We start from the raw sequence: 22,290 nt of genomic DNA, 5'->3' as shown, positions 1-22,290 counted from the left end.
CATGCCAGCCATGCAAGGCCTTGGGTAATATATTTCATAGCACAATGGCTCAGATCCTTTCCAGAATAGCTACCAACAGTTAAAACCAAGTGTACCTTGCATGACTAAAGGTAAAGGTAAAGGGACCCCTGACCATTAGGTCCAGTAGTGGCCAACCCTGGGGTTGCGGCGCTCATCTTGCTTTATTGGCCAAGGGAGCCAGCGTATAGCTTCTGGGTCATGTGGCCAGCGTGACTAAGCCGCTTCTGGCGAACCAGATCAGCGCACAGAAATGTCGTTTACCTTCCTGCCAGAGCGGTACCTATTTATCTACTTGCACTTTGACGTGTTTTTGAACTGCTAGGTTGGCAGGAGCAGGGACCGAGCAACGGGAGCTCACCCCATCGTGGGGATTCGAACCGCCGACCTGATCAGCAAGTCCTAGGCTCTGTGGTTTAACCCACAGCGCCACCTGCGTCCCTTTTACCTTGCATGACTAAATTGTACAATTTTAATTCCACGTCTCCTTACCTTTTCATTTTTCCTCCGGCTGATGATTCTGTCAAGACCATTAAAAGCACCAGAAGCCACAAAGAGGATGTTGGTTGTGTCAACCTGTACAGTCTCACCACGTAATTTACGGGAGTTCTTCTCTGGAACATTCACAATTGTCCCTTCCAGTAACTTTAACAAGCCCTAAGTAAAAGCAGGAGAGGGTTGAGCAATGTAATCACAATGACATGGCAACCTTGTGCTCAGGGGTGATCGAGTCAACAACCTGAGCCATTTGGATGTTTCCACAAGTCAGCCAGGGCTTTGAAAGAAGCACCAGTCATATCAGCTGGAAAATCCCCAAAGCTGTCTGGAAACCCATTGTATATATCAGCCTCTGAGGGCAGACCATCCTAATAAGTCCCCTGCTTCTGCAGAGGGGAGAAGGCGGTGAGGAACTAAATCTCAACAGGAAGTGATCTGAGCATGGCAAGGGACTGATGTCAATACCTCCCAACCTCTTCCTGCCCAGTTAAGTAAACAATGTCCAGAGTGTGGTCTGCCAATGATATGTTGAGACAGCTCCATGCTTGTCATGGCAGCCATGAAGTCCTAAGCCACCGCAGAGCCAATTGCCTCAACCTGGATGTCGAAGTGCCCCCAAACCGGCAGGTGTTTGAATGCCTCAAGCAATGGGGTGGGAGTATGCCTTCAAACACTACCCTTGGAGCTTCCCCTTCAAACTCCTTGGTGAGGAGTGAGTGGGCATGGCTTCCTGATAGCTGGGCCAAAATGGAAGGCCTGGAGGGCCACATTTCATCTGCAGATTGGAGGCTTTCTACTCTTGAAATAAAGCATGGCTTAATGTTACATGCAAACTAGGACAGTCTATCTAGAGCTTGATAGTTCCTGAAAGAGCAGCAGCAAAGCTCTCGATACTCACTTGCTGAACGCCTTCTCCTCCCACATCACGCAACTGATGAATGCCTGGCACGCTGCCAATCTTATCCACTTCATCCAAGAAAACAATTCCTGTAAATTAGAGGCAATTAATGTGAAGAGCATTTGGGTTGTGCAAGAAGGACAAACTGTACACAGTGAAGGCCATCTTTTTTAAAAATAGAACAATATGCTGTGGCAGTATTATGAAATGCTGCCTATTGCATAAGAAGAACAACCCAAACATTAAAAGAACAAATTAAAAATGTATGTGAGGCTTTACTGGCACCTCCAGCGGGAAGAAGGGCCCAATTTTACCTTGCTGAGCTTTTTCTACATTGTAGTTTGCATCCTGCAGTAGTTTTGCAATAACAGACTCAATATCTTCTCCCACGTAGCCTGCCTGAGTCAAAGTGGTACAATCACAGATTGCAAAAGGGACGTCCAGGCATTTCGCCAGAGTCTGAGCCAGCAGGGTTTTACCTAGGTTAATATATATATATATGTTATTAACATTCACTTGATGGCTTATTTTTATAAAATTTAATTATTTTCCACTAGGAGTCAACTACCAGTGATATTTGCTTTTGTACTAGCAGATCTAGCAGGTAACCTGGCATGCCAACCATTTTATGTCTACAAGGTTTATTATACAACTAGCAGGCACTTAAAGAATACCATTATTCTAATCCAATAAAGTTGTGCATATTTATTTCATTTTTTTCAAAAATGACTACAATGCTATGGTCAACTTTTTATTTAAAAACACACACACACATTTATAGCCCAAAGGAAGTGTTACAAGATTAAGTAAAGAGACCATTACAATTTTCTTGCTAATATGCAGGGTACAATACCAAGTCCATTACTTTATTTACATTTTCCTTGAAATAAATAAAAATAAATAAAAGCAGCTTATGATACTATCAGCACCTAGTTTACAATACAGTGGTGCCCCGCAAGACGAATGCCTCGCTAAACGAAAAACCCGCAAGACGAAAGGGTTTTCCGATTTTTAGCGGCTTCGCAAGACGAATTTCCCTATGGGCTTGCTTCGCAAGACGAAAGCCCATAGGGAAATCTCCGGGGACAGCGGGGAAGCGCAGCGCACCTTCTCCTCTGTTCCCGGACCTGTCCTAAGGCTTGCGGTGGGAGGTCCGGGAACAGAGGACAAGGCGCGAAGGGCTTCTCCTCTGTTCCCGGGGCTTGCGGTGGGAGGAGGGTTTTTCCTCCCCAGCATTCTGAATGTTGGCGGTGGGGAGGAAAGCCCTCCTCCCACCGCAAGCCTTCAGAACAGGTCCGGGAACAGAGGGGAAGGTGCGCAGCGCTTCTCCTCTGTTCCCGGACCTGTCTTGAAGACTTGCGGTGGGAGGAATGTTTTCCTTCCCACCGCCAACATTCAGAAGGTTGTTCTGAAGGCTGGCGGTGGGAAGAAAAGCCCTTCTCCCCCGCCAGCCTTCAGAAAAGTTCCCGCCTAGGCTGCGGATAGCAGCCTGCTGCCCCGCGCGAGGGGCGCTCTTAAGCAGAGCGCCCCTCGCGCGGGGCAGACATTCGTCCTGCAGGGCTCCCCAAGCTGCGAATGTCTGCCCCGCGCGAGGGGCGCTCTGCTTAAGAGCGCCCCTCGCGCGGGGCAGCAGGCTGCTATCCGCAGCTTGAAGAGCCCTGTGGGGAAGTCCTGCAGGGCTCCCCAAGCTGCGAATGTCTGCCCCGCTCGAGGGGCACTCTACTTAAGAGCGCCCCTCGCGCGGGGCAGCAGGCTGCTATCCGCAGCTTGGAGAGCCCTCTGGACCTCTTCTGAAGGCGGGCGGGGGACAAAAGTCTTTGCTCCCCCCTGCCTGCCTTCAAAAGCCGTCCGGGAGCATTTTAAAATCGCCCCGGGAAGCGGAGAAGTCCTCCACTGTCCCAGGGTTTTTAAAATGCTGGCGGGCGGCAGCGAAGGCTTTGCCTGTCCCGGGAAGGCAGGGGGAGGGAAGCAAAGACTTTCGCCTCCCGCCGGCCTTCAGAAGAGGTCGGGGGACAGACTGTCCCCGGACCTTGTCTGAAGGCGGTTTCCATAGGAACGCATTGATTGATTTTCAATGCATTCCTATGGGAAACCGTGCTTCGCAAGACGAAAAACTCGCAAGACGAAAAGACTTGCGGAACGAATTAATTTTGTCTTGCGAGGCACCACTGTATGTTTATAACACTAGATGCAGTGGTATATGTATTATTGAATTAAAAACTTTGCCTTTAAGCTATTACAGGCATATTGCTATTTGGAGCAATCTCTGCAGCTTCTCTTGACTGCCATAATGGACAGATGGAATCTAAATGTTAATGAAATGTTAGACTCAGAAAAACTATCAGCGTAAGGATAGCTACTTCTGTAAGATGTGTACACTTCTTCAGGAAGAAACTGCCTTCTCTCTCTCTGTTCTTCCCTAAAAAGGAACTCAGTCAACTTAAAGGGTAGCTAGTCTTTACATGGTCCCCATTAGAAGGATGTATCTTGGCATCTCTAGCTCCTTCCTAGAATTTTGCTCAAAACTGATGTAATTTACATAACAATCTACCTAATAACCTGAACGTTATAGCAAGGTACAACATGCCCTTACAAACCTGATCCAGTTGGTCCAAGCAGCAAAATATTACTTTTTTCAAGCTTGATGTCATCATGAGTTGAATCTAACACTTCGCCTCCTCGCTTTTCCTGGGGCATCTGTTGGTTCACCTGCTGCTGCATTGACGCTCCCAAAGCATTGCCATGGGGGCTAATACCAGCAATCTGGAGAAGCTCTGAAATGTACAAGTCCAATTAACTGAGAATCAAATTGACTCAATCTAGATTTGTTTGAGACAGCCTGCAGAACATGCACACATTCTTCCAGACAACTCCAAGTATTGTTCCATCTACCTGAAAATCAAGAGAGACCATAGCATCTGAAAACCAGATTGCAACATACATCATCATGGGAGGATTTAGATTCTAACAAATATTTTGGAATAAAGAGATCAGAAATATTCTAGTTGAAGTGGAAGTTTCTCATTTCCCATTTCCATACAAATTACTTTTTAGGCAAATTTTCTTCTGAAGGTAATCAGAAGTCCTTCAGGTGCCACAGTAATGGGAAAAATGTTAAATGGATAATAGAGATCCATGATAGTGACTCTGCAAAAAGTAACCCAATAAAAATATCACAGGGAAGAATTTCTTTTAATTCAGGCCCATCAAGAAAGGAAAGTATTTGACATTTAGACATACCTCACTGGATACTTCTTTAGTTTTGTAATTTAAATTAAGTGACTCTATGCTGGAACTGCACAATAATCTAAGCTCTAAACTTCACAATCACAGCCATTGTTAGATCCACATGAAGTTTAAGCTTTCACTCACATATCAAGTATTAAAATTATTTCTAGAAGTTCTAAGGAGGTTTTACCTGCCTTCAACACACTGTTGAAGTAAAGCCAAATCATCCTCATTTTAAGACACTCCCTAAATCACAGAAGAGGAACCCATTGATCTCCAGATTCTGTTGGGACTCCAACTTCCATCAGCCACAGCCAATATGGCCAATCGTCAGAGAGGATGGGATTTGTAGTAATCCCACTTCAATCTGTAGGTTAACAGGTAACTCACTCCTGGTGGAAACACAGAGGTATTGTTCTCACAGCCAACCTGTGTCTGGACTGTACTACTGCAGATTGCAGGTGAAGGCTCACATGTCTGGATCATACTACATCAGAAAAATAAATTCTGCACCCCTAGAAAGCAATCCACCAGTACCCTTCTCCCTGACATGGTAGTTTTCTGTATGTAGGTATCCTGCTCCCGTAATGTTGGAGCTTTCTATCACATGGGCTTCTCTCCCACAACCCAACCTGAAATAATACAGCTATAGCACAATGCTGACCATTTCTACTAAGCAGTAAGTCCTGCATAATTCAATCAGGCTTAGTCCCGGGTTAAACTGCAGCTCTAGACACAGGTTTTCTACCTCAGCGAGAACTAGGCCTGAGTGGCTATTTAGAAAATGAATGCAGTCTGAATTTGCTGTATTATTTTTACAGAGTCACAATTAAAATACTGTTCATGGTTCAATTCTGGCAAGGAGATATTGCAGAGGAGGACATGAGGAGAGCCCACTTACTTGTAAATCTGTACTCATCCTCCCGTCTTCTGATTTCTAATTCTAAGAGAGAGGATGAAAACAGTAATACGATACATATATTTATATATGTATAAATGAAAAGAAAAGCATAACACTTTCTTCACCTCTTGCCCTCTTCTGAATACAGGTTTATGGAACAATTGATTTAATTTATATTGCAAGAAAACTCCTCCACAAACATTCAGAATTTTAATAAGCCTCCCTAATTTTTTAATCTTTTTTTAAAAAAAGGAACGGAAGTCGGTATTAAAATAGTTATGCTAAAGAGTTGATATTAGTATTTGTAATTTTAAAATGGAGCTGGGATTAAGAAAAGCAAAAGATACAAAAAATGAACACACACAAAAACTCTACACTTGCAGTGCAAATCTTATACATATGTAATCAGAAGGTGTATTATAGAAAAAGAAAAAGAAACGTTGCTAAAATTTAACAGCATTAAATGGGTCAGACACTTCTCTTATGAGCCAGTTGGACGTTTGACTTTTTCCGGGAACAGCAGACATATTTGTCATTTTGAAACCTCGCTCAATTTCAGAAAAAGGAGCATCCATAAGAGATCACACTCTTCAGCTGCCATCTATCTCCATGTGTAAATTTGTCTGCTCCAGCATGATAAAGGTAAAGGTAAAGGGACCCCTGACCATTAGGTCCAGTCGTGACCGACTCTGGGGTTGCGGCGCTCATCTCGCTTTATTGGCCGAGGGAGCCGGCGTACAGCTTCCAGGTCATGTGGCCAGCATGACTAAGCCGCTTCTGGCGAACCAGAGCAGCGCATGGAAATGCCGTTTACCTTCCCACTGGAGCGGTACCTATTTATCTACTTGCACTTTGACGTGCTTTGGAACTGCTAGGTTGGCAGGAGCAGGGACCGAGCAACGGGAGCTCACCCCGTTGCGGAGATTCGAACCACCGACCTTCTGATCGGCAAGTCCTAGGCTCTGTGGTTTAACCCACAGCGCCACCCACGTCCCTCTCCAGCATGATAAGAACCCTTAATATATTTTTAGCATTCAATTACTATTTCTGGATAGCAAGCAGTGCTGGTCCTTATCAGAGTAGACTCACTGAAACCAACAGACTTAATTTACTTAAGTTCATTCATTTCAATGAGTTTACCATATGACCATCACCTGCTGTCATATGTAATTTTAAAAGTGATGCTGGATTAAAGTGACTTTCCCCCCTAAGCACAGGAGAGTTAAATTAGTTTTTTTTGTTCCATGCATACTACCCACCATTGTATTCTGGACTGTCTTTCCATGTATCTGAAATAACATTATTTTTATTCTCTATCAGGGGTGATAGTCTATACGCAAATAAATCTAGTTGTCAATTAAGAATATTCTTGCCCCAATATTCCTTTAACTAAGGCAACTTATGCAAACCTATTACTTAAAAGGATTCTACCTTTTGATTCTCATGTGTTGAAAAAATTGAGGGAAGAATATAGTGTATGATAAGTACGTAAGTAAAAGTCAGCTTTCAAAAAGGTTCTAAGAAAGAAAAACTCCCTGTTAAACTGCAACATTGCAAAAATTGAGGCAGAAACAATGAAATAATTTGGGTTGCCAATAATCTGTCTGTCCTGTGGACAAATCACCAACACTAAAATGATAACAGAATGTGTACTGTTTAACTGCCACTTGGCACCAAGATCACACAGGGAGGAGACAGCATGACTGATGGTGCCAGACATATCTGCACATACAATGTAATATGAAAAACAAACCTCTTGGTGTTAAGGAAGTTTGCTTTTCAACTTCAGCTTGCTGCCTCAGGTTGGCAGGGATATTGTTGTAGATTCTCTTATAATGATTGTACACTGCGACCGAAAGCACCTTCTTGGCAAAAGACTGGCCAACAACATACTTGTCGAGGTAGTTATAAATCTGGCCGAAAAAAGAGAAAAGAAACAGTCAACAGATCCCCTCAAGGCCAGAAGATGTTTAGTTAATAATACCGATCACTTTAAACTCACTTCCAGTGGGGTGATGGAAAATCCCACACTTAAATTCCCAATACAGTGGTACCTCGGGCTAAGTACTTAATTCGTTCCGGAGGTCTGTTCTTAACCTGAAACTGTTCTTAACCTGAAGCACCACTTTAGCTAATGGGGCCTCCTGCTGCTGCCGCACCACTGGAGCACGATTTCTGTTCTCATCCTGAAGCAAAGTTCTTAACCTGAGGTACTATTTCTGGGTTAGCAGAGTCTGTAACCTGAAGCGTATGTAACCTGAAGCGTATATGTAACCCGAGGTACCACTGTATATATTTTGCAGGAAAATTTCTCCTTTGAAGGTAACCAAGGTCTTTGGTTTCCTCCCCAAATCCTGGGAGCACACAAACTAGGGATTTTTTTTTTTATTTTTTAAAATAGTGGTGGTGGGCTTATATTGTTGAACTGCATCAAGAGCCCTGTTTTTCTTCCCAAACCCTTTAAGCACATTTGAAGGGACAAATGAAGCTTATGGGTGATACCCAATGTAAGCCATACTTAAGAGTAGTCTCCCTGAAGTCCAGTGACTTCATTGGGTCTAATACAGAGTATGACTAACTTTGGATATAATGCTATGAAAGCAGAATAAAGCAGAATTTTGTTTGTGAAAAAACAAGTCACGAAACTTCAAGGCAAGATAATCAAAGTCCAGTCAAAGAAAGAAGGCTCTACTTTTTTTGGTGGAGGTGGCGGCTTCTGTTGGAAGGCCAACTTCACAGCTTCGGCTGCAGATTCCGGTTCTTTAATGATGCTCTTCTTGGAATCCGCTTCTGACAACACGACGAAGAAGTGGTGGCATTTTTCACATTTCACAAAGCGGGTAGAAGCTGAAAAGGGCATAAACACAAACAAGACAATAGTTATTTAGTGACAACTGATTTATCCAGCAGTTATGGATTAATGCAAATAAAAACTTATGGGAGAATTGGAATGCTTTAGAGTGTGGGTGGAAGACTGGCCCATAGTTTGGCTGCTCCTTCTGGCTTAAAGCCTCCCCTCCCCACTCCATTTGCAGCAATTAGGAGCTTGAAAACAACCTACCGATGGAGCAAATGGGAGGCTGTTTTTAAGCAAAACCACTGTGCAGGGAGGCACTTGAGGGGATCACTGGATACCCCTCTCCCCCTCTATGTGCTGCACCTCCCCTTCCAAAAATCTCTAGCCCACCTCATGGCAATTGAGCCTGAAGATTACCTTCCAAGAAGCCCCACACCCAGCTGCAATCTTCATGAAAATCACCTGCCTCCCACTGGAAATTAGACTTTTCAAGGCTCATTACTGGAGAAGGGAGTTAACAGTGACAGTCTACATGTGTGTGTGCACGCACACACAGAGAGATGTGTGAGAGTGTGCAAATATGAAAATGTGCATGGTGTGCTTGCATATGTGAGTGCAAGAATGTGGGAGGGCTAGTCCTTGCCAGATCTGACCCTACCTGCTTTTGCTTTGAGCCACAGCCATCATTGGCATGTGGCCCATGGAAGGTTGTTCATAAAGGAATGTGGCTCCAAGCTTGAAAAGATTCCTCACCCAGGTTTATAAGTTCCTTCGTGTTTTTCAGTTTATCTTCCAAAGCATAGCACCAATGAGCCATTTCATGCACAACAAAAAAACCCTTCAATATTACAGAATTTAACCAAGGTTCTATTTTAAACTCAAATGTTACAAGTGATTTCCAAACAAGTGGCTCCACCAGTGGGCCTGCGTTGCTCCACTTTTACCCTGCCCCACCCTGGTAAGAGGAAGTGCTGCCGAGGCTAGCAAGCCACTATTATACATTGAAAAAATTACACAGTTCACTGTCTCAAAAGAATCAAGGAACATCACCTCAGTTTTCTGCATCCAAGGAACCTTTAGCTTGGAAAACACAATACAAGACATCAGGTTTTTATTCTATGTATCTGAGGGAGCTTTTGTAAAGCACTGTCTGGATGCAGTGGCATAGTGTGGGGGTGCAGGGGGGGCCGGCCGCACCGGGCACAACATCTGGGGGAGCACGCTCGCACCTCTCTGCCCCTACTAAAATCCACGGGTTAGGGGGCGCAAATTACTTGCCTTGCCCCGGATGCTTACAACCCACGCTACGGCACTGTCTGGATGGGAAACTGTTAAGCAAATACAATAAACTAAACTCTAAACTGGGTCTCTTCATTAGTGGGTGCTGCACTCTCAACCCAAGAAGGAAAATCTCCCCACTCGCAACTGCTCAGTCATACTGACTGTGCAGTAAACACCACGATCCTGTGTCCAGCATGTAGAATGGGGCCCCAAACAGACTCCCAAGGCACTTATATGCTGGAGGACGTTTTGGACAGGTGAAGTGTAACTAGAGCTAAGAGCCCAAGGCCTGAAACAGGAGGTCAGCAAACCCTTTCTACTTTCCAGGAAGAAATCTTACACCAGTCTTTCCTGATGTAAAACTAACTTTGTGAAGCACTAGGGACATTCTCTGAGGACAAGAGGCTTATTATTCAGCAACACAGTTTCAAGTTGTGTTGTTTTCCCAACTGGCCTTTTCTCGACATTTTTAGTGACTTAATTACTAGGATTGTTTTAACTATGTTTCCCAAAACAGACAACACTCAAGTAGGACCTGAAGCTTCCAGTTTTGCTGAGATACAAAGCAGCTTATATTTGATAAGCGTTTTTGTGTTCCGAAGTAAATGGGGAAGAGCAACAGCTGCAAAGAGTTACTAGATTTTTCTTTCAAGAAGCAATAGTTACTTCCTCAAAAATGACACTTTGTTTAATATTATGGGAAGAGTAAACATGGATATCTTATATGAGGGGTTCCTGGGCTGTGGGCTGCAAGCTTTAGTCAACAGCATGTCTGGATTTGTAACTGAACATAGGATATGGCACATCCACCACATTAAACATTTGAACTGATCTAAATGTATTGTTATTGCTTCTTTTATTTCTTATATTTCACAATATATAGGAAATAAAAGAAGCAATCAATTTAAAATCATACAACAATTAGCACAGTGCATTAAAATTGCTACAAAAGGCAGAAAAATCATAAAGTGGTCCACCTGCCAAGACCCTCAGCAATTTTCAGGTCTGTGGGAAAGAAAATTTGGGAACCAATGTCTTAAGATCTGGTTCTAAGTAGCGACAGTTTAGCTGAAAGATGAAATAATAGATTCAGAGCAGGAAAAAAGAAGTACCTTAATACAGGGGTCTGACCTACAGAATAAGAAATGTAGAGCAAGTGAAGCGATATATTTGATTGCTTCTGCAAATATGTGATCTCATATGTACAAATGCCACATTTAACTGGTTCTCTCTATATCGCAAAGATAGGTACTGGAATTCCACAGGGTTGTAATATGATCAGGGGAAGCCAGTTCGGGCCAAGCCAGACAAGATGTGGGCAACATTATTGGCTGCTCATGTGTCTGCCCCATTCACAAACAAATTAATGACTGGTGTGCTGCCAAGCTTTCTGTGGCTGTTATGTGCATTGTTTTGTCTGTTTTAATATTCTAATATATTACTTATATGCATATTTTTAATGCTCTGTAAGTCATTTGGAGACGTTCAGGTAAGAAGCAACTAACAAGTCAGGTAAAAAAAATAAATAGAAGCAGGGCAAAGGGGTCTAATTATCACAACCAAGTTTGCACAGAGCTGAACCTTTCCCTGCCTGCTCGCTTCCAGCTTTAATGTGCCTGGTTCCAATTCCAAAGCAACCTGGACTGGGGGGGGGGCACCTGAAGCAATGAGGTACAGTGAGGTAAGGCAGGAGGTGGTGCAGGGTTCAGCTTCTCTCATCTCTGTGCCTTTTGGTGTAGTTACAGATACATCTGAAGATACAGATACATCTGAAGGTATCTGAAGAAGTGTGCATGCACACGAAAGCTCATACCAAGAACTAACTTAGTTGGTCTTTAAGGTGCTACTGGAAGGAATTTTTTTCCTTTTGATGTAGGACACACCCACACTTTATACACAAATGAGAAAAATGGAAGAAGGGATGTAGGCGCCCCAGGCATACCCGGTTTGTTTCCTGAATTATATTAATCCAATAAATAAATATCTGTGATAGAGTCACAGAGCACAGAATTGATGGGAGTTTCTATTTTCCCAGATACTAGAAAGACAGGGACCTTGGGTCACTGCCCAAGCGCCGTCCCTATATTTTCAACTACATAACTTTCCTCTGCTTCTTTCCTGAAGACCCATTATGAGCCTAACACGCTGCCAGAGCACTAGAAACGGAGGGGGCACCTCTCCATTATCCTTTTCTTTCTGTGTAGGATAATCTTATTTGTGTGTCCAAGAGCACAAGTGCACAGCCATGCAAACAACAACAGAGTTTTGTCATCAGGGTTGTATTTCCCCTTTATGTATGCTATCACTCTGTGATCCAGAAAATAAGGATGTCAGTGTTCCACTGATGAGGAAGATTTCTCCACGGCACAGAACAAAGCAGCATGAGGATACAGCAGACACTGTGTTAATTAGATTGCAATTAGTCGGGCCCTGCTGAGAATATTTGTGTTCCAAAAGTCCCAGCAGGGATAAAGCCATAAATGACGAAACAAACAAAACTGTCTACTAAAGCCAATGCCTCTCTCCTCTGTATATTCTACAGAGCTCTAGCAATGCACAACCTAAGCTCCACCCAGATTCCACCTGTGGTCCTCAAATGCCCTCAAGCCCAGGAAGAGCAGCATGACCACCTCTGCGTCTAAGACCAGTCACATGAAAAATGCAGTTTCAGACCTTTGTACCTTTAAAGGCCTTTAGATAACTGAGATCACATAGTCCAGTACCACAGCAAACTTGTTTTCGACCTATTGAAACCCACACAATATTTGTTGACAATGTATTTATGCTTGCTGGAGTCTAAGTCAATGAGATGACGCTATATATTTATATTTGCATAAACAAGGGGGGAGGAGAAAATGTAGAGAAGGTAGAAGTCAAAGGAAAATGAAATGCAAAAAGAATTTTGAGTGAAGCAGAACTGAAAGGAGCAACAGCAGGCCCAATCCCGCCTTCCCACAGCAGTGACAGCCCTGTTGGTCCATCTCCTGCTGTATGATGTCACACACGCGTGCCACCCCCCCCCCCCACGTTGGGTGGAACCTGGCACCTGTGTTTCTGTTAGCTGTGTGGCTCCACTATTTTGCATATATGAACTGTAGGGGTTGGTGGTGAAGTATACCTGATCCCCAGAATCAGGGCTATCTGCAGGTTTATAAAATCTAGAAGTCAAAAAGGAATTAGACACAACAATAACAACCATGTTCATTTTTGTCTGCAACGGCAGGATGGTAACAGTAATAATTTAGGGTAGAAGTTTAAATTGATTCTCTCTCCGCCCCCAACCTCAAGGCCCCTTTGCTGAGCAGTGAGAGGTTCAGCCAGCTAGCTTTTTGCACTACTTTTCTTGCACTCCTGGGAGGTTTCCTTGCCTTGAGTAGCAGGAGGGAAGCGAGGTGGAGAGGATGCTGTAAAAGACTCTAGCAGCAGAAACATGCTATCAACAGAGAGCAAGATCATCCTAATGTGTCAAATGCCTGGGAGAAGATGTAAGTTGTTACCTGGCACCAAAAGGATGTTACTGATAGTACCAGATGGACTTCACTGCGGAACAGCATTCAACAAGCAGAAAGTCACAACTGAAAAGGCACTTTACTTTGTTGCAACCCTCTGAGCCTGCCTCAGATGGGGGTCCTGGAAGAAGGTCTCAAGTGAAGAGTGAAGGGAGATTTGTATTAGGAGAGATGCTCTGAAATATATTGTTTCATAGTGGAAACACTTGTGATTCGACATGCTTTCACATTATAAACAAACAAAATAAAGAATAGTTCTGTTGGGTGAAAATACTTCTTGGCTTTGGTATACTAATTAACATATGTAATGTGTGGTAACAAAACCATAATTTCAGTTCAAGCCACAAGTGACTGAATTGCCAGAAAAAATTGTAATCCAGCTGGAAGGAGAACAAGACTTTCCACAGCTCCACATTCAAGGGAAGGTAAAAGGTAGACTACTGAATCACACTGAAAGATCTCAGATAAAATCTAGAGTGGAGGGAATCTTCCAATTAGATGGCTTTTTGTACTACAACCGCTAACTGTTCTTACTACTAGAACTTGTGCAGAGTCAAGAGACCATGAAAGCTCAGGCTTGTTCTGATGTAACATTTGTCTCAACTGACACAGCACTGGAATGACTTCTACGGAGGCATGCACAGCTGAATAGATACTTCCACATCCTGTACTAGTTTGTAAAAATATTAAACTTCTTAATTTCCTGTTTCTATTCCCCAGCTCCAAACCATGGGCCTCGGTGCATACTTTTCTAGCCCTGAATATTAAATGTTATTTCAACATCTCTACCCACTTGAGTTTTCAGGCAATATCACACAGGGAGGAGGCAGCAGAAAACAAGGAATTTGCTGACAGATCACTCTTGCAAAGTTCACATTTCAGTTCCAGATCCCTATTCCAAGGAAATGATAGGCAGACAGGCCTATCTAACAACAACAACAACAACAACAACAACAACAACAACAACAACAACAACAACAACAATAACAACATTGCTTTTGGATGCTATAAGCCAGCATAAAGTAGTGGATACTGTCTCACCATTCAGTCATAAACTTCAATATTCCTTAGAATGGCTTCGAAACAGCAGGCCAAATTAGCCCTTGTCCTGAGGGAATGGGTTGCAGATCAGTGGTACAGCATCCAGGTTAAAACCTTGGCATCTCCAGGCAGGGCTGGGAGAGACTCACTGGAGAGATGCTTCCAATCAGTGCAGACAACACTAGATGGACAAAGGTCTGACTCTGTATAAAGGCAGCTTCCTGGGGGCCATTTGGAGGCTCTGACTAGTGCCTTTTCTTGTTTCTTCTGCTGTGATCATTGCTGCTGCCAACTAATATTAATTAATTAGCAAATTAAATATTTGTTATGTTTTTATATAGGTCTTAATATACTTTCCTAGTCACCTGGAAGCCTTTTAGTAAAAAAAAATAACAAACAGGCTACTAATATTCTAAACAAACTGAATAATTTTGGGTCAAACACAGTCACTTACACACCAGTCAACTTCACTAGATTGTTGTGAAGTAAAATGGGATAGCCCCCGCCCCACCCCATTTACCATTCTGAACTTCAGTCAGGAAAGACAAAAAAGACATATGAGAAATTCAACTGTCAGGTGGAAACTTATCCCTTAAATCCTCCTAAAAGAGACTAGCTCCTCAAGTGAGCTTAAGGGTGTCAACACAAAAATAATCTTGCCTACTTCCAACCATCTTGACTACTAGGGGGAAGCCCATTTATATTTCTGATGCAACATTAGCTAGAAAAAAAGAAAATTCATTCTGACTCTGCTTTCTGGGCATGTTGAAAGCTGTTAGTTGCAAGAAAAAGGACTGAGTCAGTGTTTGCAGTGATAAGGTGCAACTCTCCTCTCTCAAAACCCTGGAATGCCTTTTATCACGCCCCACCCCTTCGGTGGAGGAAAACCTGTCTATCTATCAACTGCTGCAGACCCAAGATGATGCCAAGGAGAAAAACCCTGGGAAGCCATTAATCTTCTTGCAATTATGCCTAACAAAATCCTGCTTCTTACAACTCCACCTCACAAACATGGACCTGACATGAGGAGAGGCACAGGCAGCAAGCAGCAGGTCCAACAGGATTCCTGTGAAGTTAGTAGGAAAGTAGGAACAGGTCAGGTGCCCAACTTAAGAGGTTTTTTGGATCCAGTGCTTTTTTTCTTTAAAAGATGTTTAGGGGTACTCTCATTTTGACTCAAGAAAATCACCATCTTATAATTCAAATTGGGAAAAATAAATACAGTAAATGGACATAAGTACAAAGATTCACAAAATGTTTAGGGGTATGCATCCCCCTGCATCTCCCCCCCCCCCCAGAAAAAGCACTGCCTGGATTCCATTTTTTAACACACTGGGAACCAGAAAATGTAGAATCAGGTTGCTGGAGAATATGAGCAGCAATTATTATCATCATTATTATTATTTTAAGATGCATACTTTGCTGTTTGCTCACCATTAAGGCTCTCTATTCAGAACTGAGGTGAACCAGCAGAAGAGAAGAAACACAATACCAAGGGGCAAAGTTTATATTGGCCATACTGTACATGGCTATAATATATTTATTCCAACTCCTGGGATGTCACCTTCAACGTGCTCCAGAATCAGCTCTTACACACAGTTAAACACACACACATGCAACTTATCATTCAGAAGGAATAATTTAAAAATCCTAAGTTATAATTTTCACAAAAAATGCGAAAGTCAATCTACAGAGCCCCCAAAAGCCCTGCTACAACTTACACACAAAGGTCTCCACATGTGTGCATAAGTCACCACACTTTGGGCAACGCAGCTGGTTTCCGCCTTTGCCGGAGCCTCCAGAACTTGACTTCTTGCTGTTGCCTTCACTAACAGTTTTCTAATGGAAGTAAATAAAACAGGATTTGGACAGTTAGAGCCAGGCAACAGATTTACAAATTTGTTGCACTTCACATTATTCCTCCTCGCCCCTGCCTCCATCAGCATGTTCACCCACTAGAAACAAGGTCTCTGGTTTTACCTTATCCACCCACCCATCCCTGCCTGCCTGCCCGTTTCACTCCAAAATTTCCCTGCCGTTTTCTACACAAACATGGCATCCATGTTCACCCTGTGAAGGTGTTGTGTATTCTGATATATTTCTGAGAAGCTTCTTAGCTCACTAAAATATTAATCATTCATGTGAAGAGGTTTCTCATTAATATCGATGAAAAAAATATACAGATAAAAAAACTAAATGAGTCTGGAACAGCAATTTGTGCAACTATAAACAGTGCCAATTCTTGATTTAGGAGAGTAGGAGGGGCTCCATGCCAGTCTCATGGCTACCCTTCTGCTTGCCCCCTCCCCCTAGGCCCAATCCTGAAACTTCCCAGAGGGGAAGCGCAAGTCACTGCTCCGTCTCCTCATTCCTGTCACTACTTACATGAACAGAGAATGCAGGTCAACTTGAAGCGACAGCAAGGAGGAGCAGGAACAGGGCCAGGAGGCTCTGGGGGTAGGCAGTGGGGCCTCAGAAGGGTGCAGGCTTTGGCAGGTGCCTGACAAGAATGATCCCTGATGTAAGGTTTGTGTTTCAAAGCTAAATAAATCTCTCTCTCTCTCTCAAAAAGGCCCTCCACAATTTAAACATGTTTTGTCAGGAAAGAAACAAAACACATATTGAATTTAAAGAGGAACCAATTTTTATGATTTTATAACTAAGCTTCCTTGGCTCAACTCAGACATCATGTCAAACTATATATCATAGTCTAGAATCCAAATCAGGATTTGAGCGTTCACATGCACAAGCAACTTGGATTCATTCATAAGGCTATCTGTAGTGCAGCAGGGTCTTTATCCATGGTTTGGAGTTTTATGGCATCGCTACACAGTCATTCCCAATTTAGTGTTATCCAGTTGCTATACAATATATTCACTTAAATAGCAAAAGTATGGATTCAAATTGTGGCCAGAAATCATGCTGAATAATTTCTTTTCAAGTTTTTAGGAAGCTTCTAAATTTTGGTTTTTTAAAAAGAGAAAAACCTAAGTACTATGAACACTTTTTTTGGAAGAACAAGGTCTACGGAAAATGCTTGCATACCTTACTCCCATCTCCTGAACCATCTTTGCTTGCACCATCCTTTGAAGCAAAATATGCCGGTGTTTCAGAGAAAGTTCTCAAGGGAATACTTCTTAGTGACCGTGCTTCAAAAGTCCCAATTATTCCTAAAACAGGAAGGCAAGAACGGCCACATGTAATACCTGCAAAAGAAACAAATTCTTTTGTTTTGCAAAACAAACTCAGCCCACATTGTAGACAATCTACCATCAATCCAGCTAAAGTCACTTATTAGGAACTTTGCTCCAATGAAGTCACTGCATCTCATTTCCACCAAAGGTTGTGACCAAAGTCCCACAAAGGACTCTTTCACCTTCCACAGCTATCAAAGAGCAAGTGTTCATCATATGGAGTGTGTCCTCATTCAATGTGCAAATTGTTTTAGGGTCAGAGTGATTGCTGAGGTAGTGGGACTGGAGCAGATGTGTTGCCATATTGATAAGACCTGCTGCAGGCTCACCTATTGGTTGGAGAATAACGTTGTCATGGTGCTCCTAAATCAGATGTAAGGGCATCAGTGAGACACTCCAATATGGATATGTATGCAGTTGGGTCATTATGCAGAAGATTCACAAAGAATAGAGATTCACTGCGTTTGACTATGAACAGAAAGCTAGCAGCCCCAGCCAGTATGACAAATGGCCTAGGCAGGCATGTCCAAAGTCTGTTTCGGGGGCCTAATTTGGCCCGTCAGTTGGTTTAATCCTGCCCCTGTGGCAGTTCTAAAAAAAGGTTGACAATTTTGGTCAGCCCTCATGCATGCTCACTTTATCAAAACTGGACCCCTTTGAAAAAAGTTTGGACACCCTTGGATGGGAGCTAGAGTCCAACATCTGGAGGGCCACTGATTAATCAGTGACAGTAAAGTTTAGTCAGTAGGCTGAAAGTTAAGAGGTGATTAATGAAAAATAAAATCTTTTCTATTAACAATGTATGGTAAACTTTCTTTGAGAGATTCTAAGTTTACCCATTTTTCCAAATCTGAAAGAAATCATCAACATATGTACTGCACGGAATGAGTTGATTCATATCAACTTAAAACAGTCTTCCCATGTGTTAGACAGCCCTCTTGTATAAACATAACATGTTGCTCAGACATTTATATGTCCTACCTTTTTAAATGTTAAAAATCAAACCAAGGAATCTTACAAAAAAAAACAACCCACAACAAAATTAAACAAACTCTTAGTACAGTCAACTTGCATGTGGGTTATGTTTCAGGGATAGTCTGTAAAAACACGTATAATCAAGCCACCCCCTTGGAACCGCCCCAAGCAAGCAATCTTACCTTCTAGAGCCTGTGTACCAAACAGGTATTTCACCCCAAACAAGGCAGAGCACTTTTAAGCTCTCCACCTTGCTTACTGGGCTCTGTTGTGAGAACCTCCCAGAGCCCAGTAAGCAAGGTGGAGAGCTTAAAAGCTCTTTCCAAACCAGGAAAACACAGTGCAGAAAGAGCTTGTAAGCTCTCTGCCTTCCGTAAGTTTAATTTGTGTGATTTCAGCTGGCTGGCCTTCAACAGCACAGATAAATGCTTAACACAAAATAAACTGCAGGGGGAAAGCAGCCGCACAAAAGGTGTATAAGCAAAAAAGGCTAACAGTGCAATCCAAAGTACCGTACATCTACTCAGAAGCAAGTGCCACTGTATTAAGTGGCACTTAAACACGGGTAACTCTGCATGGAATTGTAGGGGTAAGGCTGCAAATACTAAATATACTTTGAAACCAATGGGAATGATGTCTGTATAAATACAGCTAGAATTCTCCTTTAATTCATTTAAGGAGTTGAAAGCACTTCACAGAGGTTACCTTCAGTACTCTTAACAACTCCTCTGCTACGCAGATCAGTATTATCACCCCTCTTATTTCAATTTACAAAGGGGGATGGGTGGATGAAGCATTTGTTGCTACTTTTTTAAAGGAAATATATTGTTGGACCCCACCTTTGGATGGTGTTTATTTTCCCTGCCTGAAAAGATACATAGACACTTTACAGGGTTACAACATATACCGAAGGCCGGCAATTAGGTAATAAATAAACTATGGACCCAGCCTAAAAGCCTCCTAGAGAATTTGTGGCAAATTTCAACCAAAATTTGAGCTTTTAATTTATTCCAGAATTTATAAACTTCATTCAGGGAATACCTGAGCAGGGTATATGGAGCATAAAACAGAAAAAAAAATGTAAACAAGAAATAAAAATGACAGGATGAAAATAAACAGATTTGGGAAGGCCTGGGAGAAATGTTTTCAACAAACACCAAAAACAAAATGTTGGAGCTTGCTTCGCTTCTAATGCAAGAGAATTCTAGAGAACTAATGATACACCCCAACCCTTGCAAGGAAAGGCTCTCCTATTGTTTTTTTAGAAAGTTGCTTTGAATCTATTTTATGGTTATATTTATTTTCTCACGACCAGTTTTGGTCTTATTTCGTACACTGACTCAATGTATAATTAATGAATTATGTTCTTTAAAAACAGCTAATACACAATTTATATAGATTTAATCAACATTCTGGCACAGTGGGCTTCAGTTCCATGAAAGCTTATGCCATAACAAATGTGTTAAAACTGCAAATCCGAACATCACTTTTCCTAGGATAAAGCCCCATTAAACTCAGAAGGACATACTTGTTGAGCAAAGATACATGGTTAGGATAGCACTGAAGGTGCCACACAATACAAGCCTTGGATTGTACCCAACATTAAGTTATACATACCCAGGGTAGACCCACTGAGGTCAATGGACCTGAATTAATAGTGCCCATTAACGTCAACGGGCCTACTTTTGAGTGGGATTTGGATACAAACCTTGTTGTTTTGCTGCAAGACATTCTTAGGACAGGTTACCCCTCTGAAAGCTGACAGATAATAATTAAATTGCATCCATCTGGAATCCTGGTGGGCTATAATAAACAAATCCCACCCCTCTGAAAACTGCTGTATATTAACAAATTAAACCCGACGCAGAAGCTGATAAAAAAGTAACCGTAAATAAATGGTGTGGGGGATATTTTGGGGGGTGGGCAGGCCTAGCTTGTAAAGGGCGGGGCAAAGGCCTACCTGAGGGGACGGGAGGGGGCCGGCTCTAGGCCGCGAGCAGGGTGAGCTGGGTTGGGGGGGGAGAAGGGGAAAGGGCTGCCCCACCCCCGTTACCTCTGCGCGCGGACGGCAGCGAGGAGCTGAGGAGCCGCGCGGCCGCTGCGCAGGTGTTACAGGCGGCCATATCCGTGGCCCCGCTCCTCCTCCTCCTTCCAGCCGGGAGAGAGCGCCTGGCGTAAACAGCTCGGCCTTCTCCACGACCCCACCGACAGCCTCCTTCTCCACGACCTGTGTGGCGTCACAGGCCCCTGAGGAACTGCGGCTCCCGGCATTCGCGGCGCCCGAACCCGGGGCGCTGGGGGCGGAAGGGAGCGCGCGATGCTTCCTGGGACTAGTAGTCCAGAGAGCGGGGAGGCGGATACATAGGCTGGAAGTGGGGCGGGGGGGCGGAGGGAGAGACATAGTGCATGATGGGAGTTGAAGTGCGCGGGGCGCCGTAGCCTTCGATTGGGTAGTGTCTCAATGGCAGAATAGAGCGGAGTTTTCCCAAATCTCATATAAAGAGTGCTTTCTCCCCCCTAAAAAATGTTTAGGGGTACTCTTACTTTGACTCAAGAAAATCACCATTTTATAGTTCAAATCGGGAAAAATAAATACAGCAAATGGACAAAAGCACAAAGAATCACAAAATGTTTAGGGGTATCTACCCCTGCGTACCTCCAGAAAAAAGCACTGCATATAAAACATTTACCAACAGTAGTCAGGTTCAGTCTGATCTGGACAGTGGACCTCCCATCCATGGCTGCATTAGCCTATCCAATGAATAAAACACAAGCAACAAATAATTTATAAACTAAACATTTGTGTAGGGATCACTCCTTAGTTTTTTCCTCTCCTGAAGATATCTTGCATGTGAGAGGAGAGGAGGGTCAGTTAATAGGCCCTCTGTTGGTTTTGCAATGTACTTTCCTGCTTTTAATACAGGCACCAATTCAAACTGATGTGTGATTGCCAACACATGGGTCCTTCAGGACCTGGAAGAAGACAAAACGGGCAGAAGGAGTGGGGTGGAGCAGAATGGGGCCTGTGAAATGGTCACTATCTGTAATGAGAAAGACAGCCCGGTTTAAACTGGGCGTATCCAGATGTTTTGGGTTGCAGCTCCTTTTAACACCAACCACTGCCCTTCTAACAGTTTAACGTAGTGTGGGATTATTGTTGTAAGTAGCATTCAGTTCCTTTTGTAAAAAAGAACAACTAATAGATTTAATTAATAATGATGATGATACTAATGGTTAGTGTCCGAGTAGGACCTGGGAGAACAGATTTCAAATCCTCACTTGGCCATGGAACCCACTGGGTGACCTTGGGCCAGTTACTGCTTCTCAGCCCAACTTACTTCATGGAGTTGTTGTCGAGATTAATTGAGGAGTGGGAAAACCATGTATGTCACCTTGACCTCCTTAAAGAAAAAAGGTGGGCTATAAATGCAATAAATAAATAAATACATAATTATAGGCATACCAATTTAGGCACAGCAGTTGCTGCAGCACCGGAATCTTATGGATCCTGACAAGGATAAGGAGGCTTGTGTAAGCATCTCTTTTCCAGACTGGAGCTTGTATCTCACCTATTTTCCCTACCCTGCGATGAAGCTGCAGGATTGACATTATAACAGAGTTAACAGAGTTATAACAGAGGGACCAAATACATAGAGCATGGGTGGGCCAACTAAGGCCCAGGGTCCTGATTCAGCCCAATCGCCTTCTAAATCCAGCCCACAGACGGTCCAGGATTCAGCGTGTTTTTACATGAGTAGAATGTGTCCTTTTATTTAAAATGCATCTCTGGGTTATTTGTGGGGCATAGGAATTTGTTCATCCCCCCCCCAAAAAATAGTCCAACCCCCCACAAGGTCTGAGGGACAGTGGACTGGACCCCTGCTGAAAGTTTGCTGACCCCTAACATAGAGTAATGATTAACATGAGGATGAATTTTATTTATTTGTGTC

The 22,290-nt window shown here is 43.1% G+C and overlaps 1 protein-coding gene across 1 annotated transcript in view; it reads right to left on the bottom strand.

The window, feature by feature from the left end:
- Positions 1-20,610, bottom strand: part of CLPX (caseinolytic mitochondrial matrix peptidase chaperone subunit X) — a 25,226-nt gene extending 4,616 nt beyond the window's left edge. The window contains exons 1-10 of the mRNA XM_083712138.1: positions 20,394-20,610; positions 17,217-17,377; positions 15,893-16,010; positions 8,236-8,390; positions 7,297-7,456; positions 5,544-5,585; positions 4,012-4,188; positions 1,729-1,893; positions 1,415-1,503; positions 467-675 (exon numbers count right to left, since the gene is read on the bottom strand). Coding sequence (XP_083568264.1) covers positions 467-675; positions 1,415-1,503; positions 1,729-1,893; positions 4,012-4,188; positions 5,544-5,585; positions 7,297-7,456; positions 8,236-8,390; positions 15,893-16,010; positions 17,217-17,377; positions 20,394-20,463 — 1,346 coding nt within the window. The 5' untranslated portion in view covers positions 20,464-20,610. The remainder of the gene's footprint in view (positions 1-466; positions 676-1,414; positions 1,504-1,728; positions 1,894-4,011; positions 4,189-5,543; positions 5,586-7,296; positions 7,457-8,235; positions 8,391-15,892; positions 16,011-17,216; positions 17,378-20,393) is intronic.
- Positions 20,611-22,290: the final 1,680 nt, after the last annotated feature.

This window comes from Podarcis gaigeae (assembly GCF_964106915.1).
Source record: "Podarcis gaigeae genome assembly, chromosome: 14".
NCBI lineage: Eukaryota > Metazoa > Chordata > Lepidosauria > Squamata > Lacertidae > Podarcis > Podarcis gaigeae.
This window is presented reverse-complemented; position numbering and strand designations above follow the sequence as displayed.